This window comes from Rhinoraja longicauda, chromosome 4, assembly GCF_053455715.1.
Source record: "Rhinoraja longicauda isolate Sanriku21f chromosome 4, sRhiLon1.1, whole genome shotgun sequence".
Lineage (NCBI taxonomy): Eukaryota > Metazoa > Chordata > Chondrichthyes > Rajiformes > Arhynchobatidae > Rhinoraja > Rhinoraja longicauda.
This window is the reverse complement of record NC_135956.1, coordinates 27,839,589-27,866,160: the sequence shown is the minus strand read 5'-3', so window position 1 is coordinate 27,866,160 and position 26,572 is coordinate 27,839,589. Positions and strand designations below refer to the sequence as shown.

At 42.0% G+C, this 26,572-nt stretch overlaps 1 protein-coding gene and 1 non-coding gene across 4 annotated transcripts in view; both read right to left on the bottom strand.

Annotated features, from left to right (window-relative positions):
* The window catches only part of lyn (LYN proto-oncogene, Src family tyrosine kinase), a 76,104-nt gene that overhangs the window by 10,749 nt on the left and 38,783 nt on the right, over nt 1–26,572 (bottom strand). For all 3 annotated transcript variants that reach the window (XM_078397401.1, XM_078397404.1, XM_078397402.1), the window contains exons 9-10: nt 15,393–15,575; nt 11,015–11,091 (exon numbers count right to left, since the gene is read on the bottom strand). In XM_078397401.1, coding sequence (XP_078253527.1) covers nt 11,015–11,091; nt 15,393–15,575 — 260 coding nt within the window. The remainder of the gene's footprint in view (nt 1–11,014; nt 11,092–15,392; nt 15,576–26,572) is intronic.
* LOC144593253 (U6 spliceosomal RNA) lies at nt 1,593–1,697 on the bottom strand. Its single transcript, XR_013547229.1, has one exon. It is a non-coding gene; the product is annotated as a U6 spliceosomal RNA (small nuclear RNA).

Sequence of the window (26,572 nt, the reverse complement as noted above, 5' to 3'; positions counted from 1 at the left end):
ATTTCACCACTGGATGCATCACAGAATTTTGAATTCCATTTTAAAACTCATATCAAAATGTCATTATAACATTAACTTTTTCTTAGACAATCCTTTGCAATTGATGGCTTACTTCAACTCCAGTTCCATGATCTTGTGAAAACTAATGCTGCAGGTATTGGTTTATTATTATCACATGTACAGTGGAAGGTTTTGTTTGCATGCCATTCAGTCAAATCATACCAAACACTAATACAATCAAGCCATTCATAAGTACAACAGGCATTGCAAAGAGAAAAATAGCAGAGTGCAGAATATAGCGTTACAGCATTGTAACATTACTGCTACAGAGAAAGTGCTAATAAAAAAAGTGCAAGGGGCACAGTAAGGTAGGTTGAGAGACTGGGACATCATCCCAAGACCAATGTGGGAGCCATTTGGGGTAGAACACACTTGATGGGAAAAGCATGCAGATAGTTTTGGACATGGTAAACTCCTTTCACCATTAACACTAAGCTTCTGCGTGGTCCCAACATATAGACTTCTCAATGTCACCCTGAACCTTCCTCCTCCATTTTGAGTGATCGTGGTCCAAGATGTGCTCTCTCTTAAGAATCTCAGAGAACACTCCTGAATATTTTTTGCTGTCCACCTGCCACAATGAAGCTTGGGATTTCCTTGTTTCAAAATCAGATTGGAAACTCAATCACATTCTAAGGGAAAACTAACAGCTCTATCGGTAATCGAAGGTCCAGTTCCAACAAAACCACCCATGGCCTAAAGAACAGACGGTGGAGGGAAACAGTGTCACAGACCCAGCAATTCACCAATAACCCTGACATGTGCAGATTCTCCAGTGTGGACAAGGCCTTCTATGGCCAAGCACCCAAGTGTTGACCTGCTGAGAACCAGAAATAGTGGTGAACCTGTCAAGACAGAGGGGAAGCCAACACCTGCTGGAAGAAACTATTTAAAGAGTTCCTCAACCACAACCCTGCACTAGATGAGATTGACCCCAACTGCATCCCACAGAAAATGCTCCTCTGCAACCTTGCTGCCATCTTGGCTGACAAGTTGTTTTTTTAAGAGATACAGCGCGGAAACAGGCCCTTCAGCCCACTGAGCGCGCCGACCAGCGATCTCTGCATACTAGCACTATCTTACACACTAGGGAAACTCTGTACAGACAGCACCCAAGGTCAGGATTGAACCCGGGTTTCTGGCACTGTAAGGAAGTAATTCTACCGCTGCGCCACCATGCTGCCCATAAGTTGTCAAACAGGCCAACTGAGAAGCTGCAAGGACTGAAGAACAGTTGATGCCCTGTGAAATTCTAAAACTTGGCAGGGAGGAACTTCCACTAAATTCACCACTTGTCTCCAATGTGTGGGAAGTGGGGGACATGCTAGGGAATCTCAGACACAGATTTACAGAAGCTTATTAACTTACAAACTAGCACATTTTTGGAATGTGGGGAAAACCAGAGCACTCGGAGAAAACCCATGCGGTCACGAGGAGAACATACAAACTCCGTACAGACAGCACCAGTGATCAGGATTGAACGTAGGTCTCTGGCACTGTTAGGCAGCAACTCTACCGCTGCACCACCCCAACAAAATATGGAACACTTCAGAAATTGTCGTATCATCCTTGCTCAGGGGCCAGGCTAATCTCTTCTGTATCGTTCCAATTTTAGTATTTGTGCTGCTGAATCTTGCGATGGAGATTGTTAGATGTCCCAACCAAGGCAGCATAGCAGTGGTATAATTATAGATGGCAAAAATCAGCCAGATTCTCCCAAGTCATCATTCAATAGCTCTAAAACATCTGTTGGAGATATCAGATTCAGCTCGATCATTTTAATTCCATGAGCTCCCTGACAAGGCCATCTATGGCCAAGCACCCAAGTGTTGACCTGCTGAGAACCAAAAATAGTGGTGAACCTGTCAAGACAGAGGGGAAGCCAACACCTGCTGGAAGAAACTATTTAAAGAGTTCCTCAACCACAACCCTGCACTCGATGAGATTGACCCCAACTGCATCCCACAGAAAATGCTCCTCTGCAACCTTGCTGCCATCTTGGCTGACAAGTTTTTTTTAAAAAGAGATACAGCGCAGAAACAGGCCCTTCAGCCCACTGAGCGCACCATTTCTTATTGAAACATATAAGATAATTAGGGGATTGGACACATTAGAGGCAGGAAACATGTTCCCAATGTTGGGGGAATCCAGAACAAGGGGCCACAGTTTAAGAATAAGGGGTAGGCCATTTAGAACGGAGATGAGGAAGAACTTTTTCAGTCAGAGAGTGGTGAAGGTGTGGAATTCTCTGCCTCAGAAGGCAGTGGAGGCCAGTTCGTTGGATGCTTTCAAGAGAGAGCTGGATAGAGCTCTTAAGGATAGCGGAGTGAGGGGGTATGGGGAGAAGGCAGGAACGGGGTACTGATTGAGAGTGATCAGCCATGATCGCATTGAATGGCGGTGCTGGCTCGAGGGGCTGAATGGCCTACTCCTGCACCTATTGTCTATTGACCAGCGATCTCTGCATACTAGCACTATCCTACACACTACTCCCGTTTAATGGTCTCTTCTGTGCCGCCACGAAAAATAAATTGTCGCTCAGCTTGAATGAACAGTTTCAAGAGAGCAATGGAATACCTTGCAAATGTAGCTCTTAGCAGTGTTCATGTGAAAATTATTTTACGATATGATAGAACTTTATTTATCCCAGCGGGGAAATTGGCTGACAACAGTCATAAAACACAACAAGACACATGGACAATGAAATTAAAGTGATGAGTGGAAAGTCCAGGATTTGGGATGTGCAAAGATTTAGGGGGGGGAAGAGGAGTCATAATATCATGAGATATAGGAGTAGGATTAGGCCATTCAGCCCATCAATTCCAATCTGCTATTCAATCATGGCTGATCTACCTTTCCCTCCTAAGCCCATTCTCCTGCCTTCTCCCCATAACCTCTGACACCCGTACTAATCAAGAATCTATCTATCTATCTCTGCCTTAAATATATCCATTCACTTTGCCTCCACAGCCTTCTTTGGCAAAGAATTTCACAGATTCATCACACTCTGACTAATGAAATTCCTCCTCATCTCCTTCCTAAAAGAACATCCTTTCCACATCCACTCTACCCAATATCTTTAAAAAAAAAGTAGTAATACCATTTAAGGCAAATGTTTCAATGATTTTGACAAAGGCTGCTCTATTTCCATTTTGTGTTAAAATGGACAATTGCCTTCACTCCACCTAAAGACTGCGTTCCTAATTTGGTTCATCACATCATGGCAGGAACTATGCTTTTGTGTGCTAATTAGTACAATGTCTGGGAAACCACGGGGGTGAAACTGTTGTGCTATTGTTGAGAAAGAGGATGTTGCAGTAACTGCTCAGTCAAACAGAAACTCAGTCAAAAGCCCTGCTTACCAAGTTCCCGAAATCTATGGTGCTTGTGCATCGTAATGTAACACCATCATTGTGAGGGTCTGATTAAGGAGGATTCTGTCAATTATTCTTGTTATGTCATCGAGGACTGATTTGCCACAAGTTAAGGGAATACAAGCTGAGGAGGAGTCCAATACGGGCAACTTTATGAGGATGTTGCCAGGACTATGAGTTACAGGTGTCAGAGGTTATGAGGAGAAGGCAGAAGAATGGGGTTAGGAGGGAGAGATAGATCAGCCATGATTGAATGGCGGAGTAGGCTTGATGGGCCGAATGACCTAATTCTGCTCCTATCACTTATGATCTTATGACTAGAGGGTCTGAGCTATAGGGAGATGTTGAGTAGGCTGTGACTCTACTCCTTGGAGCCCAGGAAGATGAGGGGTGATCGTATAGAGGTGTACAAAATCATGCGAAGAATAGATTGGGTAGATGCACAGAGTCTCTTGTCCAGAGTGTGTGAATCAAGGATCAGAGGACATAGGTTTAAGATGAAGTGGAAAAGATTTAATGGGAATCTGAGGGGTAACTTTTTCACATAAAGGGTGGTGGGTATATGGAACAAGCTGTCAGAGGAGGTAGTTGAGCCAGGGACTATCCCAATGTGTAAGAAACAATTAGGCAGGTACATGGATAGGGCAGGTTTGGAGGGATATGGACCAAGCGCATGCAGTTGGAACTAGTGTAGCTGGGACATGTTGGCCGGTGTGGGCAAGTTGGGTCGAAGGGACTGTTTCCACCCTGTATTGCTCTCTGACTCTCTAACCAGTTTCAGGAGATCCATCTTTCTCCATTGCTGTCCCTTCTCTCTCAACATCAGAATTAGATTGAAGTGGGAAAGGGTTAAGAGGGAGTAGAGACAATGGCACAATTGTAGACTGGTTTGTTATTTGTTCAAATAGCAGTCAAGGACCTTTGTACCTATTCATATACAGTAGGCTTCAGTAATATGTAGATCAGAAAGTATTCGTTATTTTTTCAAGTTCCTCTTTTGCACAGTAGTAATGGAAAATGTGAGCCATGGTTTTTTTTTGTTGCTAACCGGCGCATCTGCACTGAAGAAGCAAAATTAGTATTTTGTGGTGAATTGGCTAGAAATCTTACTTAAAAATAGATAATTTTATCATTGGGAATATTTCTCACATTCAATGCAATGTGGTTTCCCTTGATAAACACATAAAATAAAAGACACACACTCAGAAAAGTTGCTTCCACCCTACACGGCCTGACAAAGTCTTTCTCACAATTGTTTGGGATAAAAGTGAAATGTGGGACTTCATCCTCTCATCTGCCATCCCCAAGGTCCCACATTTTCCTTTTATCTTCCTTCATTTCCCTCCCCCAGTCCCTTCCACCCATATCCCCCCCTCCAACTTTACATTTCACCCTCTCTTTTCTTTCCTTATCTGACATGCATTTGTCTCTTTATTATTCCTAGCCTTTAACAATCAACCCATCTACTAAGCAAACCCCCTTACCTCTATCCACCTATCACTTGCCAGGCTTTGTCCCAGTTCCATCACTCTTTCCTAGCTTCCCCCATCCCCCTGATCTCCAATCAGTCTGAAGAAGGGTCTCAACCCAAAACATTATTGATTTTCCTCCACAAGTGCTAAATTACTGCAGAATATGATCTAAAAGAGTAAAATAAATTTGTAAAATAACTCAATTCAACCACCAATATGAATTTGAGAGAATGTCATATTGGACATGAATTAATTTGGACAGGATGTGTGTTGCAAAGGAGAAGAGGTGGCATATGAGCACTATGCATCATTCAACCCCAGTCAATGAAAACAAATACCAATAGAAAAGTACAAAATAGAATTAGTGATGCATGGCAGAAAGATTAATTGAAACTTTCAGCCACAAAACTGTCTGTTGGAACACTAAGTCTGTGAAGTTCCAAGAAGTCAGATGTGTAGGAAGGAACTGCAGATGCTGGTTTAAACCGAAGATAGACACGAAAAGCTGGAGTAACTCAGCGGGACAGACAGCATCTCTGGAGAGAATGAATGGGTGTCGTTGTGGATCAAGACCCTTCTTTAGACTGGTTAGGGATAAGGGAAACGAGAGATATAGATGATGATGTACAGAGATAAAGAACAATGAATGATAGATATGCAAAAAAGTAACGATGATTAACGAAACAGGCCATTGTTAGCCGCTTGTTTGGTGAAAATGAGAAGCTAGTGCGACTTGGGTGGGGGAGGGATAGAGAGAGAGGGAATGTCGGGGCTACCTGAAGTTAGAGAAATCAATATTCATGCCACTGGGCTGTAAGCTGCCCAAACTAAATACGAGATGATGATCCTCCAATTTGCGTTTAGCCTCACTCTGACAATGGAGGAGACCTAGGACAGAAAGGTCTGTGTGGGAATGGGAGAATTAAAGTGTTTAGCAACCGGGAGATCAGGTAGGTTCAGGCAGACTGAGCGAAGTTGTTCAGCGAGATGATTGCCCAATCTACGTTTGGTCTCCCCGATGTTTCAGAGTCCACATCTTGAACAACAGATACAGCAGATGAGTTTGGAGGAGGTGCAAGCGAACCTCTGCCTAACCTGAAAGGACTGTCAGGGTCCCGGGACAGAGTCGAGGGAGGAGCTAATAGGGACAGGTGTTGCATCTTCTGCGGTTTTTAGGGGAAGGTGCCTGGGAGGGGGTGGTTAGGGTGGGTATGGATCAGTTAACCAGGGAGTTGCAGAGGGAACTGTTTCTGCAGAAAGCGGAAAGGGGTGGAGATGGGAAGATGTGACTAGTGTTGGGATCCTGTTGGGGGTGGTGAAAATTTCGGAGGATTATGTGTTGTATGCGACGGCTGATGGGGTGAAAGGAAAGGACTAGGGGGATTCTGTCTATGTTGCGATTAGGGGGTGGGGGAGTAAGGGAGGAGCAGCAGGGTACCGAGGAGCCATGAGTAAGGGCCACATCCATGATGGGAGAGGGGAATCCCTGTTCCCTAAAGATAGAGGACATCTCGGATGTCCTGGTATGGAACACCTCAGCTCGGGTGCTGAATGAGGAATTGGGAGTAGGGGATAGAGTCTTTGCAGGAAGCAGGGTGGGAAGAAGTGTAGTTGAGATAGCTGTGGGAGTCAGTGGGTTTGTAATAGACGTCGGTCAATAGACTATTTCCTGTGATGGAGATTGTGAGATCAAGAAAGGGGAGGGTGGTGTCGGAGATGGTCCAAGTAAATTTGAGTGCAGGATGGAAATTGGTGATGAAGTTAATGAAACCATAAGTTCTGCTTGGGTGCAGGAGGAAGCACCGATGCAGTCATCAATGTAACGGAGATAGAGTTCGGGGATGGGGCCAGTGTACGCCTAGAACAGGGATTGTTCAACCTACCCTACAAAGAGGCAGGCATAGCTGGGGCCCATGCGAGTGCCCACAGCTACGCCTTGGACTTGGAGGAAGTGGGAGGAGTCGAAGAAGTGGTTGAGGTCGAGGACCAGCTCCACTAGGTGGATTAGAGGGAAATTGGATGGTTCTGCCTATAATGTTGCAATAGTCAGACATGAAACAGATACACCACGACATTTTCACCAACATCATCATGGTCTAATCCTAATTTATTACTTTTTTAAATATTTCTTTCACGCATGTTTTCTGTTTTCATTATATTTAAATGATGGGCCTCTATACCTCAAATATCAGATTCTTCCTCAAACTATTTTGAAGGAAAATAATGTTTCTTATTCACATCTACCTACACTTTTTAGATAACTTCCTATCTTTTGCAGCCAGTTATATGCTATGTCTTGTACATGAAAAGTAGAGTGTGTGTAAATCTCCCAGTAATTGGCAGAACACCACAAGCTAATCGAAGGCAAGAAATTCCTAGTGTTGTCAGCCCCGTATAGTCATGCAAAGGACAGGAATTTGATTCGATTTAAACTAATGATTTGAATGGGAATCAAGGACATACTATTGATTATTTTTTTCTTCTTCAAAATATAACAATCAAGAATAGAACAAAAGACAAAGTGCTGGAGGAACTCAGCGGGTCTATATCTGGGGAAGGAATAGGCAGGCAAACTTTTGGGTCGGGATCCTGGAAAGGACAGGACAGGACAAAGCGATGAATCACGAATGGGTTAAAGAAGTCAGGAGAGGTGGGAAACAGCAGGGAAATTAAGGACTTCAATCAACAATAGGAGTCTTAAGTTTGCCATATTAAACAGTCAATGCCAGTCAACATATATAAGGATGATGGGTGGGCAAGACATGGACACTCAGTCCCATCTAGGTGTGTAGTAAGCAAGTTCATACAGGATGCAAAGTAATGGAGATTTGCCAAATAATGATCCCAGTGCTGCCAATTGCTTAATCCAAATGCTTAGACAGTGCATCTTAATGTTTTGAATTTGTGAAAGGTCAAACGTACAGATATAATGCCTAAAATGTAAATTGAGGGGTAGGATGCCAATCGATTTGAATTCTGTTATGTATTATGTCTAACATCAAGAAGGTTTTTTTTTTGATCCAGTCAATACCAATCGTATGTTTCCTCGAGAAGATGAAATATAAATTGGAAAAAAATAAGACAGATCCCCAGAATTGAGCGGTATTCATCATTAAAATATCAACTATTAAGGTATAGCAAGTACTTCACATGATTTGATATTTAATGTATTAGTGTGGCTGGGAATTAAACCTATTGCCTGATGGCCCATCAAATCAACGCAAGTAATATTGTCTTTGCCAGATCTTTGAGAAGGTTACCATTTGTTGCAAAGAGGTGGGAATGGTTGTGGAATCTTGTTACTACAGAACAACACCTGCCACTGAAGGTCACTAAACTACAACTGCCAAAGCTTTGGAAGGGTATTCCAAATTAATTAATCTCACTCACAGGATGCAGCATCTGTTATCACTGTTCCCCTTTTCACAAAGTTGCTTCCAGCAGTTAGTGGAATTGACATCAGAATATTCTTATCAAACGGAAAAAATAAAATTTTCAAAGGGAAATCCTCCATGTACTTTCAAGTCATCTGCCAAAAATCTGCATCTAAATTTTCTGCCACTGGATTTGATTAATGTAATACGTTAGCTGTTCCATTCCCCTGCCAACCATGTCCCAACTCATTTTAAGGTCAAAGATAGACGCAAAGTGCTGGAGTAACTCAACGGGGCAGGTAGCAATCTCTGGAGAAAAAGAATGGGTGATGTTTCGGGTCAGAACTCTTCTTCTGACTGAAGGTGAGCGGTGTTGGGGGGGGGGGGGGGGGGGGGGGAATTGACCCTGAGTTCTGTAATTTAAATTCTATTCTCACCAGTTGTATATTTCATTCTGTAACAATTTTGTAGTATTTCTGACAAGATTTAAAAAAAAAGTAGTGGCTAGGACCTCATCAATAATATTAAGCTATATAGATGGAATACTAAGGGTTTGATCGACAAATAAATATTTGGGCATTGGCAACATGCCGTATTTGACACCCCAACCAGCTAAATAAGCTGGCGTTTCGGGTCGAGACCCTTCTTCAGACTCGGCCCGAAACGTGACCCATTCCTTCTCTCCAGAGACGCTGCCTGGCCCGCTGAGTTACTCCAGTATTTTGTGTCTATCTTTGATTCAACCCATCATCTGCAGTTTCTTCCTACACAGCTAAATAAGCAAGTGCCCTTCGTCACAATTTTCAAAATATTAAAGTGAGAATTATCAGTGTTCATACTTTTTTGGGGGCCAGTTTAGCTGCACTTTATGTTGTGGACAGGCTTCAAAACTTTTCTTCAGTTTTATCGTTACAGAAAATTGAAATCTTCCTGAAAACAATATGCAAATCAATGAGGAAGCATTGTTTGATCCCTTTTCATAAATAATTATTTTAATACATGTTCCATGACTTTTTGAATTTTTCCACCCCAGAGATGGAAATTAACACCATTTTAAAATGTCATCCCCATGAAACAATGGGTTACCTTATATTTGCTCAAGTTATTCAGTTCTAAAATATTATGGATTTTCTTATCTCCAGACAATCAAAAATTGCATCAAAGTATGGAGACTAGGGATTTAAAAAAATAGGTGAGAATTTTAACAGCCTGTGCAGGAAGGATTTTTCTTTGAGGTTTCAACATTTTCCATTTCATAAGTATATTCTGCCAAATGCGAGAAGCAACGTCGTAAAAAAATGATATGGCATCATCAGGCATTGCATCCTGCGAATGAAATGTAATGAATCATTCATTCCTTGGCTTAGCCAGATGTTGCACAAGAAAGAACTGTAGCTGAATAGAAAGAAGACAATAACCACTCCCACATAATAAACAAACCAACACCCAGAGACCCAGAAACAGGCCGTGCGCTGATTTCTCAGATGGAGACCAATTCAAGATTCAATGGCATTATCGTCCCCAATCTCCCACACCATCAATATTCCAGAGCCGGGGGTACACCATAAAAGTGGTCACCATTTACTAGGAACTCAACTGGACTGACCGATAGTAGGATGTTCGGAGATGAATCACTCCCAAGATCTTTCTACCATCTTCATGAGCATGCTGAAATGCTCTTCCCAAGCCTGACTGAGTCCAACGACAGTGACTCTCATGAAACCCGACGCAATCCAGGACAAAACAACTCTCTGGATAGCAACCTATCAACAACCTAAACATTCATTCCCTCCTTCACCAGCACACAGTGGCCAATGTGTACTGTCTACAAAATGCTGCTCTGACGATGCCTCCCATTCCCATGACCTCTACCACAAGGACGACAAAGCAACAGGTACGAGCCTCAAAGCGCCGAGACTCGCATTTAACCCGGAGTTCAGGTTAAAACCCTGTCTATGTGGAGTTGGCATGTTCTCTCTGTGGCTTGGAATTCCTCCGGGTGCTCTTGTTTCCTCCGACATCCCAAAAGCATACAGGTTGGCCACTGTAAATTGCCCATACTCTATGGGCGAGTGGTAAAATCTAGGGGGGTTGAAGGGAATGTGGGTTTAATGGAGGATTAGTGTAAATGCTTGGTTAATTGTGGGAGTGGTCCATTTCGGAGCAACATTTAACTGCGTTCCTCGAGTTCTGGGAAATACAGCGTACAGCATTAATCTTAAGTTTGATGTGCAAATATGTTGGCCTGGATTTAAATATTATCATGAAGTATGTTTCTTTGGCATGAAAAACTACTGGCTGTAGTGATAGGGGAGACAATAGGCTTATTACACAGGACAGATAAGAGCATTGATAAGCAACTTTACATTTTCAATCATTCATTGACATTTTCCTGCCTATTGTTAATAATGACCCCATTGTTTTATGGAAGGGAAACATTATTCTCAAATTCTGGACCAAACATCTTGACAAGAAAGAAAACGAGGATGAGACAAAAAGTCAGATTTACAAAGTCTTGTATTCATAATCCATGGACATCCAGTGAAATGTCATTTTGGAATAAAAACACTTTTTTTTATTGAATGAGAAACCAAGTGTCATCACTGTTGTAATGAAAGAAGGAAACCAAGTTGAAAGAACGTTCTCTATAAAGGCGGACTGAAGACGTGTTCTATGCAAACGCAAAGTAGGACATTTTAAACGGGTTGCATCTTATTTTCAGATATTCACTGACCTGTGCTGAGAAGTCAATCATCTTTGGTAACAACAGTCTTCGTCCTTCATCGGTTTTCAGGAAATCAAGTAAGCTGCCTGTGATTTAAGAGACATACTCGATGAACAGAGGATTTAAAAGCAACAAGCAATTGCCCATTTGCAAAACACTAATTAGTCTTTGAACTGTAGTGATGAAAACATTTTAGTTCGATAGATTTAAGAAATTGATTTTAAAGTAGAAACATAGAAAAAAATAGGTGCAGGTGGAGGCCATTTGGAAGTCAAGGACAGCATAAAAATAAAAGAGAAGAAGTACAACAAAGCAAAGAAGAGTGGGAAGCCAGAGGATTGGGACTCTTTTAAAGAGCAACAGAAGATAACTAAGAAGGCAATACGTGGAGAAAAGATGAGGTACGAGGGTAAGCCAGCCAATAACATATAGGAGGATAGTAAAAGCTTTTCTAGGTATGTAAAGAGGAAAAAACTAGTCAAGGCAAATGTGGGTCCCTTGAAGACAGAAGCTGGGGAATTTATTATGGGGAACAAGGAAATGGCAGATGAGTTGAACCGGTACTTTGGATCTGTCTTCACTAAGGAAGGTACAAGCAATCTCCCAGATGTTCTAGTGGCAAGAGATCCTAGGGTGACGGAGGAACTGAAGGAAATCCACATTAGGCAGGAAGTGGTGTTGGGTAGACTGATGGGACTGAAGGCTGATAAATCCCCAGGGCCTGATGGTCTGCATCCCAGGGTACTTAAGGAGGCGGTGCTAGAAATTGTGGACGCATTGGTGATCATTTTCCAATGTTCTATAGATTCAGGATCAGTTCCTGTGGATTGAAGGGTAGCTAATGTTGTCCCACTTTTTAAGAAAGGAGGGAGAGAGGAAACGGGAAATTATAGACCAGTTAGTCTGACATCAGTGGTGGGGAAGATGCTGGAGTCAATTATAAAAGACGAAATTGCGGAGCATTTGGATAGTAGTAACAGGTGGTAACAGGATCGTTCCGAGTCAGCATGGATTTACGAAGGGGAAATCATGCTTGACTAATCTTCTGGAATTCTTTGAGGATGTAACTAGGAAAATTGACAGGGGAGAGCCGGTGGATGTGGTGTACCTCGACTTTCAGAAAGCCTTCGACAAGGTTCCACATAGGAGATTAGTGGGCAAAATTAGAGCACATGGTATTGGAGGTAGGGTACTGACATGGATAGAAAATTGGTTGACAGATAGAAAGCAAAGAGTGGGGATAAATGGGTCCCTTTCAGAATGGCAGGCAGTAGCTAGTGGGGTACCGCAGGGCTCGGTGCTGGGACCCCAGCTATTTACAATATACATTAATGACTTGGATGAAAGGATTAAAAGTACCATTAGCAAATTTGTAGATGATACAAAGCTGGGTGGTAGTGTGAATTGTGAGGAAGATGCTATGAGGTCGCAGGGTGACTTGGACAGGTTGTGTGAGTGGGCAGATGCATGGCAGATGCAGTTTAATGTGGATAAATGTGAGGTTATCCACTTTGGTGGTAAGAATAGGAAGGCAGAGTATTATCTAAATGGTGTCAAGTTAGGAAAAGGGGACGTACAACGAGATCTGGGTGTCCTAGTGCATCAGTCACTGAAAGGAAGCACGCAGGTACAGCAGGCAGTGAAGAAAGCCAATGGAATGTTGGCCTTCATAACAAGAGGAGTTGAGTATAGGAGCAAAGAGGTCCTTCTGCAGTTGTACAGGGCCCTAGTGAGACCGCACCTGGAGTACTGTGTGCAGTTTTGATCTCCAAATTTGAGGAAGGATATTCTTGCTATTGAGGGCGTGCAGCGTAGGTTTACTAAGTTAATTCCCGGAATGGCAGGACTGTCATATGTTGAAAGCCTAGAGCGACTAGGCTTGCATACACTGGTATTTAGAAGGATGAGAGGGGATCTTATCGAAACATATAAGATTATTAAGGGGTTGGACACGTTAGAGGCAGGAAACATGTTCCCAATGTTGGGGGAGTCCAGAACAAGGGGCCACAGTTTAAGAATAAGGGGTAGGCCATTTAGTACGGAGATGAGGAAAAACTTTTTCAGTCAGAGAGTTGTGAATCTGTGGAATTCTCTGCCTCAGAAGGCAGTGGAGGCCAATTCTCTGAATGCATTCAAGAGAGTGCTAGATAGAGCTCTTAAGGATAGCGGAGCCAGGGGGTATGGGGAGAAGGCAGGAACGGGGTACTGATTGAGAATGATCAGCCATGATCACATTGAATGGCGGTGCTGGCTCGAAGGGCCGAATGGCCTACTCCTGCACCTATTGTCTATTTGGCCCTTCGTGACAGCACCACCATTCATTGTGATCATAGCTGATCATCTACAATCAGTAATTCGTGCCTGCCTTCTCCTCATATTCCTTGATTCCACGAGCCCCTAGAGCTCTATCTAACTCTTTTAAACTCATTAAAGTAATACATTTACATTTAATTTATCTGGAGTGTAACTGTCCTTTTAGTTTAGTTTACAGATACAGTGCGGAAACTGGCCCTTTGGCCCACAGAGTTCGCATCGACCAGCAATCCCTGCACATTAACACTACACGCACTAGGGAAAATTTATATTTTTCCCAAGCCAATTAGCCTACAAACCCGTACGTCTTTGGAACGTGGGAGGAAACCAAAGATCTCAAAGAAAATCCACTCGGTCACGGGAAGAACATACAAATTCCGTACAGACAGCAACCATAGTTGGGATTGCAGTCGGTCTCCGGCGCTACAAGCGCTATAAGGCAGTAACTCTGCCGCTGTGCCACCGTGCCATCATTTGTAAGATATGCTTCAATGATAAAAATTAAGAATACTGGGAGATTTTTTGTACTTTGTGCGCAGATTTTGCAGTTTATTTATGTGTAAGAAGGAACTGCAGATGCTGGTTTAAACAGTTTATACAGTAGAGTCTGAAGAAGGGTCTCGATGCAAAACATCACCCATTCCTTCTCTCCAGAAATGATGCCTGTCCGACTGAGTTCCTCCAGCCTTTTGTGTCCATTTGCAGTTTATTTATGTGTACGTAGCCTTTTCGGAATTTACAAGTTATATACTTGCATTATTGCAATTACTGCCACGCTGTATGACTCGATGCGGCCCATAGAGACAATGCATCCTAATGCCGAGATGTCTCCTTTGATCAGTTGCAGCATCCTTCTCAAATCAGAAGGCAACGGGATTGATACAATACAATGATACGAGAACATCTCATATTCCACTTGAGTTACTTACAACCCAATGGTATGCACATAGAAAGGTACACTTGGTACACTAGAGCAGATAGTAGGGTTGAGTAGAGCACACTTTCTCAGGTAAACAAGATTCTTCTGGGCAAAAGTGCATTTTCCAGCTTAAGACGATTGGGAAGGAAAGCAAGGATAAGCCCTATTTTATCTCTCCTCTAATAATCTACATGGAAGGAAATTAAGAGGGTTCATTGACATATATTTACATTTACTTGGAGCTCCTTTCAATCATTTTCATGTTAAAAAAGTTAGTTCAGAATTCAACAAAAAACCCAATATATTTCATCTTATTGTGCATATTTAGCAATAAATTAGGGGCTGATATTTTCTGAAAGTTGTGTTGCTAAAGTTCACTTTGACTCACTGCTGCGCTCAACCCAATTTCACAGTTGCTTGTTATTCATTTAAAGAGGTTGAAGACAAACTGTGTGGAGAAAGTCCAATTCTAAACCCAACAAGATCAAGTGCAGGATTGTTCTAGCATAGGCAAACTACAGTTGTGCAAAGGTTTGACCTACTTAATCATCCCACTATGCTAAGATGAGAGGGGCAAAGTTAAGGTGAGAATGAATGAATGAATTAATATGTTTATTGGTCAAGTATGCAGATACAAGGAATGTGCCTTGGTGCTCCGCTCACAAATGACAACACAAACATACAGTTAACAATGAAGAAAAAAGCATAAACACATTAAAACAATAAGGATACACCATTACGGTCTAAACATGTGGGTGAAAATAAACCAGAGCGAAAAAGAGACTACAGACTTTGGTTATTGAGTAGAACTATCACTCGTGGAAAAAAGTTGTTTTTATGTCTGGCTGTGGCTGCTTTGACAGCCACGAGGGGCATGGTTTAAAGATGTGTGGGCTAAGTTTTTGTTTTATGCACAGTAGTGAATGTGCATGGATCAGGCTGCCAGGGGTGGTGGTGAAGGCAGAAATGATAATAGCATTTAAGAAACTTTTAGATGGGCGCATGGATATGGAGGGAATAGAAGGATATGGATCACATGCAGGCAGAGGAGATTAGTTGAACTTGGCATTACGTTCGGCACGGATATTGTGCGCCAAAGGACCTGCCCCTGTGCTGTACTGCTCTAGGTAGGTGTAGTCGTAGAGTTCAACTGACCTTTGGCCATATATTCAGCGATGATGTAAATCGGATCTCCTTTGGTCACCACTGCATAGAGCCGCACCAGTCGATCATGTAAGAGCGTTTTCATGAGGTTAGCTTCTTCAAGGAAGGCTTCAATTGACATAGTGCCTGGTTTCAAAGTTTTGACAGCTACCTTTGTAGTATTATTATAAAACGCTGAAACAAAATGGAACAAGTTCTTGGGGAAATCCAACAACAGCAACTGGATCAACATCTTTGTCCTTTATAAATGCAAATTAAAATGTAGTATTTACTTTTCTGTATTGACACCAACATAAAACATTCGGAGACAAAAGGAACTGTAGATACTGGAATCTTGAGTAAACCACTAAGTACTGGTAGACGCAAAATGCTGGAGTAACTCAGCGGGTCAGGCAGCAACTCAGGAGAGAAGGAATGAGTAACTTTTCAGGTCGAGACCCTTCTTGAGACTGATAAGTACTGGAGTAACTCAGGAGTGGCCCGCTGAGTGATTCCTGCATTTTGTATAAAGACTTCAGATGTGCTCAGACAATAATCAGAATAGATCATTATGGTCAATGCCAGGAACTAAGAGGACCATGGGGGGAGTGCTTAAAGCAGATCAATGTTCTCTCATCTGGTGTACAAATTTATCTTCAAATCCTCGGTCTGATCAATTACTGGTCTCCTCTATTGCTCAGTTCACACTAACAATCATTCAGACACACCACTGCCATCTCTCACACAAAGCACAGCTCCAAGTGTCTCACTACAGCTCATAGCCAGAATCCACTGCCAACTAATCAACCAGAACATTCAACTAATCAACCAGAACAACCAGAACGTGGCTGTGTTCTGCAGCTGCGGCTCACCGGCAGTCTCTCCGTTTTTTTTTTTGTGTTTTTTTGTCATTGTTGATGTTAAATGTACGTTTTGTTTTATTTTTAATTCTGTGTATGTAGGGGGGTGGTGGGGGGGTTGGGGGAAACCTTTTTTTAAATCTCCTCCTCAACGGAGATGCGACCTTTACCGTGTCGTATCTCCGTTCGCGCAACGGCCTAACATCGTGGAGTCGGCGGCCTCCAGCTGGGATCGACCTTGAAGACTCCGGTCGCAGGGCCTGGACTTACCATCTCGGAGGCTTCGGCCGTGGGCCCTGCAGACCGCAACATCGGGAGTTCGCAGGTCCCTGGCTGGCGACCGGCTTTTGGGAGCTCCAGCCGTAGCAGCTTCGACCGCCCCGAAGCACGAGGCACGATCAACCCGCTCGCAGGCCCTTCATCGCCCTGCGTGGCCTGGCCGCGGCACTTTACATCGCCCGGTGGGGGCTCAGGACTCTCATCGCCCTGCGTGGCTCGGCCGCGGCATTTTCCATCGCCCGGTGGGGGCTCAGGACTTTCTTCGGCCTGCTCGGCTCGACCCTGGGACTTTCCATCGCCCGGTGGGGGCTTCAAGGGGTTGGGAGCCTCGATCGCCTCGTGGCGCCACGGGAGAAGAACGAGGAGGAGATAAGACTTTGCCTTCCATCACAGTGAGGGTATGCCTAGAGCAATCACTGTGATGGCTGTTTTGTGTAAAAAATTGTATCTGTGTGTCTTGTGTTCTTTAATGTCTACTGCCGGACCCTGACGTGAGAGGACGCTGGCGTTGATTATTCGCCGCTTTTCCGTCAGGATAGTTTGTCTGTTTGTCTGTTTGTTTCTATGTTAATTGTATTTGTAAAGCGCTTTGTGCATGTGTTAAGGCGCTATATAAAATAAATATATTATTATTATTATTATATCCTCTTCCTCCTTGAAAGCCAAGGTGGCAAACACAAGTGAAGATCTCTGCATTCACATGCTCCTCATTGTATTCGACAGATGCATGAATAGGAAAGATTTGATGGGATAAGGGCCAAATGCAGGCAAATATGACTGGCTGTACCTCATATGTGCATATGACGTATATGACAATAAACTTGAGTCAACCTGATCTCAGGAAGACACCTTGGTCAGCATTGACAGGTTGGACTGAAGCACTTGTTTCTGTACAGTATAACTCAACGTATCCCACTGCTCCCTCAAAGCATCGGATGTTGATTCCTTTCAGGAAGCCAAGTAGTGATGGAACAACAGGCAGCAGTAATGAAGATGTAGATCCTGTGCATTTTAATAACAGAGTTGGGTATGCAAGTTGTGATGCTGAACATGAATGACCAGTGGCTTGGAATTTACCAGTAGCAGACTGCGGAGTAACCCCTTTCCCTTGGGCTCAGATGAGGATTTGGATGAAACCAGGCGTGGAGGTGACTGACTAAGCACAGTGAAACACCATGTGCAGTTAGGACACCTTCCAGATACATGATCAATGATGAGGAGCACAAGAAGCCCTCCAACAAGAACCTGCCTCAGGACTTTGTAGCGAACTTGTTACATCCTTCCTGCATAGAATTGGTGGTTGACTCCCTTTGCATGCTTATAGACCCACAAATGGTACCATCTGATAGCTGATAGTGTAGCTTCCATGACACCAAGTTACAGCCGTCTAACACTGAAAAGAGATCAGCTGGTTGTCATTATAATCATGGACACCAGTGTCCTGAAAGGTGCATGGAGTGTCACAGCCTTTTCTGAAAATAAGGGGGCATTTGTGCAATAAAACAAACAAATAGATCATTTTACTTGATTTTCTATTACTTCCCAATTCATTTGCGAAGCACAGGATAAATCAACAATGAACAAAGACTCTTACAGCATGTCCTAAAAGCTCACAAAAAAAATATCAAGACCAGTGAGGATGCCTGATTGTTAACTATCTCCAACTCCAAAAATGTACTCATAACCCATTATCATGCCCTAGCTTTGAATTATTGTTCCCCTATGCCATTTCCATTACAGTCAAGCCCTTCTGTATGGCAGCAGATAGAAGTGGGGCCTAGCTTGATCTGTTCCAATCTTCACAAGGTCGAAAAATTTGCTCTCATTAGAAGATACATCAATATTTGGCAATCCGATTTGGTTTTGGTAAATAAGTAGTTTTATGAGGGTTTTGCCTTATCCCTGTCTCACATCATTAAATCTTCTTTCTTATTTCAAGATTGTATCCTTGGTTTAAAAAAAAATCATTAATGAACTCTAGCCGCATAAAACATTTGTTCAATGTAAAAGAACCGTGCAAAACTCTTAATACATTATACTGTCTATACATTGAGCATTGCTAGTCCTTAGTGTGGAAAGCTCACAAACTTTCAGGCCTCTCATACTATGGACAGGCTGCAATTCAAGTATTGTGCAGTTTCTGCGCTCTCAGTGTTTTATAGGCAGCTGTACAAAGGAAATGAACCTTTGTGATTATGCAGTCGTTTACGAACACAAGGAGGCACAAAAACAATAAGGCCCAAGCAGACAAAGATCACGTCACTCACGTTTCAGGAGCAAAAATAGAATACACTCTCAGTATTAATTAAACAAAAAACTTTGGGCCAATGTTTGTAATATCAAAATGAGCCAGCCATCTGGAGAAAAAGGAAATATATTAATACAAACCCCAATCAATAAGTCGCTTGGATTAGGGAATGAGTCTTGGGAAGAGGGAAACTTTGGAAACTGAAGTAGTTGTGCTTTTCCACACAGAGCTGGGAGCAGAAGCAGGAACATCGTGGCTGGGAGCACTGCCAAGAGAGGAGCAGCTCGCAAAGGAGTGACTGAAAACAGGGGTTACACTGTGGGCAAACAGTACAAGATTTATTTGCTCTGGTGAGTTGAATGGTGAAAAAGGGGGGGGGGGGGGGGGGGGTTGGATTCTGAGGATTTTCACTGCCAGCAGGCAATTGTATGCCCTGATTTACATCGCTGTGTGAGGCATAGGCAGACTCACGCACACGGTTCTTCACTGAGCCAATGCTCACTGTGAATGGCCGAGGCCCCAATAGCCCCAGCCCCGATAACCTCTCAGGATCTCGAGAATTTCTGGCCAGAGCATGTCCACGTTTCATTCGATAAATGGGAAATATTTGAATAGCGGGATTTAAAGGTGATTGGAGTGGCCGCAGAGTTTGGGAGAAATATGATTACAATTCTTAAATAATTTGGGAAAAAAAAATGCCAATCAATTTTTAAAAGGTCTGAGCATCTCTCTGGACATTCTTCTGTATTTAATTATTTGACCCAAGAGATAGATTTATTGCATTTTGATCAAATACAATGAGTGTAATGAATTTGTTTTGTCTGATTGTCCATAACCATCCCTGTACAATTGGTTTACCAATTTAATGAGGCTCTTGACCTGGGATGCCTTGTTAAATTCAGGTTTGATTTATTACTTTTGAGTGAGCAAATAAACCTGCCACAGAAATTATCCATGGGTTTAAATGTTTGTGTGGAGCAAGGGAGGCATCATCAAAGCACAAGGTCATTAATGTAGCAGGGCACTCAATATCACATTCTCTACTTCTAAAAAGCAAAATACCATGGATGGTTTGTGTTTATGTGCTCCCCAATATTGTTTTATAAATATAGATATTTTCCTTTGCAAGTTCTTTGAGTATTATCTCACTCATGAAATGTTCTCCATTTCCACTAGTTCAAGAGGTACCATATAGATAAATAAGTATGGGTGATCTGCTTGACAGGAGAAAGTAAAGCCGTTCTATTTTGTAAAGTTACCTATGGCAGGTTTCTCACTCATGAGATAACACTAACCTTGATATAACTACTGAGGAAAAACAGCATATTCAGCAGAGGCTCTTATTTTATATCTTGCTCCTCAAGGCTTCTTTGCTGCCGTGTGCTGGAGCAGCAGGGCGAAGGCTGCAGATGTCAATAGTGTTAACAAACTCATCAGGAAGACTGGCTCCACCCTGGGGGTGGAGTTGGATTCATGGGAGGTTGTCTTGGAGGCGACGATGCTCCTCAATCTGCGGAGCATCCTGGACAATTGAGCTCACCCCTTCCATGACACACTGGTCAACCTGAGGAGTACCTTCGGCAACAGACTGGTTCCACTAAGATACTAAGATGCAGAACAGAACACCACAGATCCCTCTTCCTTGTGGTTATCAAACTCTACAACTCCCCCCCCCTTCTGCCTTGCGGTAGACGGAGACCGACTCCCTCCCCACCCCCCACCTCCGAAATCTTTACACATCCCCAATACTTTCCACTCGTCACTTTAATTTCATGTTTCATATATTTTGTGTTTGTATGACTGTTGGCAGATTAATTTCCCTCCTGGGATAAATAAAGTTATATCGTATCGTATGCACAGAATTTCATTTCCGGTCATAACTGTGCGAGAGTTGAAAATTACAGGTCCCCCAAACAGCAGAGCTTTTAAATGGACATTGTTCCAAAATAAGAAACTTTTTGGAGTGGCCAATTCTGAAACCTCCAAGCATGACTTTGGTATCAGTGCAATGGGCTATTTCACTAGATCCCTAATCTGTTTCCTCCATTCCGCCCTTCACAAGCGCAAGATCTCAATTATTTTGCTCATGTTCTAACGTGCACCAATTCACCACCACCTACTAATTAGTACATTTAATGTGTTAAATGTTTTAATACATTAAAAAAAAAGTTAGATTTCTTAAAATATTCTGTGCAATTAAAGAAAATGTTTGAGCATCACATTTCACAACCAGGGCAGGAATTTCACACTGGATGGTGGTGTTCTGGAGAATGTTGAAGAGTAGATGCATCTAACAGTACAATTCTAGATCCCTCTTAATTCTAGGCTGAATAGTGATCTTACGGAGGTGTACATATAATCAAGAGGGAAATAGACTGGGTGAGTGCATAGTGTCTTTTTCCCAGGGTATGGGAAACCCCATAGGTTTAAGGTGAGAGGGGATCATTAAACAGGAATCCGAGGGGCAACCTTTTCCATACATTCATTTATCAAATAAACCCAATTTATCACCAATCACTTTCTTGTATACTTTATCATCTACATCCAACTTCAAACCTACTTTTTTTCTGGTCTGTTTTGAAGTAAACTCCCAAGCCGTTATCTGCACCCACCCCCCACCATCAGTTTAAAGAAGATTCCCGATCCAAAACATTACCTATCCATTTTATCCAGAGATGCTGCCTGACCTGCAGTTACCCCAGCACTTTGTGTCAATTTTTGATTTTCTCAGCTCCATTAAAACCAGTGTCTGCCATCCACAATGTTTCCCTGGTTTTCCCCTTGGCTTAAAGCTGCTTCCTTGACCCTCCCTCCTAGATCCAGAACCAGGGTCCACATTTAAAAATAAGGGGTAGGCCATTTAGAACGGAGATGAGGAAAAACCTTTTCAGTCAGAGTTGTAAATCTGTGGAATTCTCTGCCTCAGAAGGCAGTGGAGGCCAGTTCTCTGAATGCATTCAAGAGAGAGCTAGATAGAGCTCTTAAGGATAGCGGAGTCAGGGGGTATGGGGAGAAGGCAGGAACGGGGTGCTGATTGAGAATGATCAGCCATGATCACATTGAATGGTGGTGCTGGCTCGAAGGGCCAAATGGCCAACTCCTGCACCTATTGTCTATTTTGATCCTCCCTCCTAAACACCACTCCTCCATTTTAATGTTAACATTTTTTTGCTTCGGGTGCTTTGTAAATAGTGGAAGTGCTGGAAACATTCAGCAAGTCATGCAACGCTTGTGGAAAAAGAAACTAGTTAACCAGTTTCATGTCATGTTTCCTTCATTGGAACTGGGAAAAGTAGAAAACAAGTCAGTCTTAAGTTGTAAAAACTTAAATTGTAAAAGGAAAAATTGGATATTTTTGATAGGATGACGGGTTTGCTAAAATGATGCAATTTAGAACGCCATGATTTGGATGTATTTCTCTATTAAAATAAGCAATGTAAATATAACTACATTGCAATCATTATTTTTAATTTGTTTCTATCAACATTCAATAACTATTTCAATACTGGAGCTTCCAGTTCTTTTACCTTCTCCATCAATTTTATATTTTTATCTATATTCAAATAAGCACACTGAAAGCAAATGAGGGTTTATTTGCATCAATGTTCAAAACTATCTTCAGAACATGTATGTCCAATCAAATGAACTGTAACAGTAAATACTTGGTGAAGCTGGCTCAAATACAATTAAGATGACAGCCTTTCAACAAATCATCCTTCTTCTGAAGTCACTGGAATTTAAACACGAACCAGATAAACTGGAGGAAGAACAAAGTTCAGTAAATCATCCTGTCTTCACTAAGTCGTTATTAGAAGTCTCTGGTGTCTCACAGAAGTACAAGAAAATTGGACAATGTTGGCCGGTGCAATCAAACAAGGTCCAAATACAACAGGCCATTCCATTCTAACAGTTCAGTTTTAGTTTAGTTTAGAGATACAGCATGGAAACAGGCTCTCCGCAGTGTACATCACCCTGTACACTAGCACTATCCTGCACACTAGAGACAATTTACAATTTACAGAAGCCAATTAACCCACGTCTTTGGAATGTGGGAGGAAACCGGAGCACCCAGAGAAAATCCATGCGGTCGCAGGGAGAATGTGCAAACTCCGTACAGACAGCACCCGTAGTCAGGATCAAATCCGGGTCTCTGGGGCTGTAAGGCAGTAACTCTATCACAGCGCCACCATGCCACCTCAACAGGAAGCAGTGTACATAATGACACCCACAGCCTACCCAGTCTGAACGGATTTGATCTGGAGAGGAAGGACTACCTCGCTGACCCATTGAGATAGGCTGAGCTGACGTTGTTCCTGCACTGTCACAACTTTGCACCTGCAGATCGTAGTGCCAATTTATAGTCCATTCCAGAGCCAAAAATACACCAACATGTGATTGATGAATTCTTCCTAGAAGATAAAGCCCATCTCCCAGTTTTGCAAGTGGTCACAGGAATAATGGATCTTAAAATGTCTCTGAACATTTGCAATATTCATTTCACGATTCTTGTAAATGATATAGGCACTTGCAAGATTAATAAAATTAAGGTAATTTAAGATAAAACAAAATTAGACAAATACACTAAAATAAAAAACACTTTGCATTTTCCAAAAACTGTCACTAACTCTCGCTATAGATGCGCCATTGAAAGTATCATATTGGGATGCATTACAGCCTGGTTTGGGAACAGTTCCATCCAGCCCCGCAAGAAACTGCAGAATTGTGGAAGTAGCCCAGACAATCACGCTTACCAGCCTCACTTCAATTGACTCCATCTACACAGTACAGCCTCAGCAAGACCACCAACATAAACAAGAACCAGTCTCACCCCTGTCATTCTTTCTTCTCCTCTCTACCATTAGGCAGGAGTTACAGAAGTTTGAAAACACATCCCTCTGGATTCAAGAACAGATTTCAATGTTATATCTTTACACAAAATGTTGTACCCTTTTTCTGTGCACTGTGGATGGCTTGATTGTACTCATGTGTAGTCTTTTATTTGACTGGTTAGCATGCAAACAAAAGCTTTTCACTGTATCTTGGCACACGTTACAATATTACACTAAACTAAACTAAACCAACAGTCCATGAAATATCAATGACCCTGCTTCCAGGTCTAGCCTACCACAGAACGCAATAGCACGTTCCCCAAAGTGATGAGAGATCTGAGCCCTGCTTTAATAGCTGAGCAAAATATTGCTAAGCCAATGGAGTGATCACACAGGCCAAATATTGCTAAGCTAGGTTAGAAGCCATTTTACAACAATGCATGGATGTCTAAAACTTGCTCTCATTTAAACGATTAACTGGAACCATTGGCATTTACCAGTAATTCCTTCAACAAAATGAAATGCACATCGCACATCAGCCAGATACACGTTGTCCAAGCAACAGAGGCAGCAATTCAGCAAGTTGCTTTAGTGCAAGGGGGTGCTTGTATTCATTCAGCCCCCCATTGCTCTTATCTCAAAGTTTGGGCCTTCTTTACAAAGGATTTGAAGGTGGAAGGAACATTTATGTAAACATTCAAACAAAAATCGAAATTGTTTTATCGCAGTGAAGAATGATGAATTTTGCGCACTCTTTTTAATGGAGTGATCATTCATTCAGCTAAATTATTTATCATTCCTCTTCAGCAATTGCTGAACAAAAAGGAAACTCCGGACAGCCCATATCTCACTGTCCCCAGTGCTAAACTGGCCATTAATAGAATGGATCTCAGCTGCTGCTCATCAGTCTCACACAAACAAGTGTTCACAATCAAAACAAGCTGCAATTGCCAGAGTAAAATCCTGATTAAAAAATGATGTTCCTTTTGAAAGCGATTAAAAGCATTGGAATAAAATTGATTGGAATAAAAATAACTTTTTCTGCTTCAGACGTAAGACTGAGCATTTCTGGATCTTTAATGTATTATTATTTATTTACTTTACAGGATCCGGGGATTGCTGACAAGGTCAGCGCTTATTGCCGATGCTTCATTACTCTCGAGTAGGTGATCATGAGCTGTCACCTTGAATTGTTGCAGAGGAGGGAGAATTTACATTCCCCTTCCGTCATCCGTACTGCGTGTAATTTTCAGGATGCCCTGCAGTTTGGAGTGGAGCCTTATGATGCAGGGTCAACCCTGGTGCTTCTTGGTGTTAGATGTCATGGGCTGAGAGTTGTTGTTGGAATAGCCTTGACAGTTCATTTTAAAGATGGTACACACAGCAGCCACAGTATGTTGCTACGGGTGAGAATTAATATTTAGGTTGGTAGATGGGGTGACAGTCAATCATTGTTTTGTCCCAGATAATGTTGAGCTTCAAGAGTCGTTCTGCATGACCCATCATGCAGATTCACTTTAGAATTTAGAGATACCGCATGTAAAAAGGCCCGTCAGCACACCAATTCCACACACCGACCAGCAATCAGCCCGTACATTAGCCATATCCTATAAACTAAGGACTATATACAATTTTACTGAAACCAATAAATCCACGAAGCTGTACATCTTTGGAGTATGGGGGGAAATAGGAACGCCCGGGAAAAACCCATGTGGTCAAAGGGAGAACGTACACATTCTGTACAGATGGCACCTGTAGTCAGGATCGAACTGGGTCTCTAGCATTATAAGACAGCAATTCTACCAATGCATCACCCACATGTTGTAGTTTCATTGCAAGTCTCATTTTTAAAAAAATCTTCTTTATCCCTACTTGTCCTCAAATTATTTTTATTGCATAATTAGCCACTCCCTTCCTGGTAAAAGAGTTTAAAAAAATTAGAAGGTCCCAAAGCCATTTGCATATCATGAATGCATATTTTCTTAAAGCCAAAGGAAATCTGCTGCATGGTGCAAATTAGGAATTGTTTGTGTTGAAAGGACAAAGGATCAGGCCATTTTTCTTTGCGCGCATGGGAAGAAAACCTTTAACGCAAAGGACTAGTCAAATGAGGCTGCAAAAGGAAATGTACAATTTTGTTGTACGCACTGCACCAGTTGCAACAACAATCCCAAAAGGAAGCGCTTCACCCAGTATACACGTCAATTTCCTATGTTAGTTAAAGGAAACATCCTGTTCTCTAGACCACATTGAATACTTAATTTCTAAAATTAGTGGAATATATCAGTTTCTTAATCAGTCATAGCTTGTTGTGAAATCAACAGTTCACTCATAAACTGATAGTTTCAATTTGACATGAAATGAAGAAAAAAGAGCCAAACAATGCCTCATTTAATCACCAAATGTTGAAATATTAAGGCAAATTATTGGAGAATAAAACTCGCGCATTCAACAATATGCCATTGTAATGGATCACCTGGATCCATGCTATTTCTTCATAAATTATGTCTTTTAATTTTTATCAGCCTGCAGTGTTTTTCTTAAACTGAAATGAATATAAAATGGAAGATTTCAATGTTTTTACGATTTTAATATAAATACCATTTTAAACCTTAACCTAATTATTCCTTGCCTGATTACATGGCAGGATTTTAGTAATCTTATAGTTATCACTGTAGCATTGGTGGTTTTACTGCTGTTCATTCTAAATTCAACAACTGGTATGCAGCTCAACTATGCATTACACAGCACTTCATGGCCAAGAAAGTGAGCAATATAAATAGTGAAAAAATCAATTGGAGCATATTTACAAAAACATTGGCACTAATTTAATATTTCATTTAATGGGACAATTTTTCACACCATATGGATAGTTAATGTATTTCTATATATACCTTGAGGCTGCAGTACAAGCTGCTAAGTTCTTAAAACAAACTTTTTATTATTTCGCTAAGGAATAATGTAGCTCTGGACTTT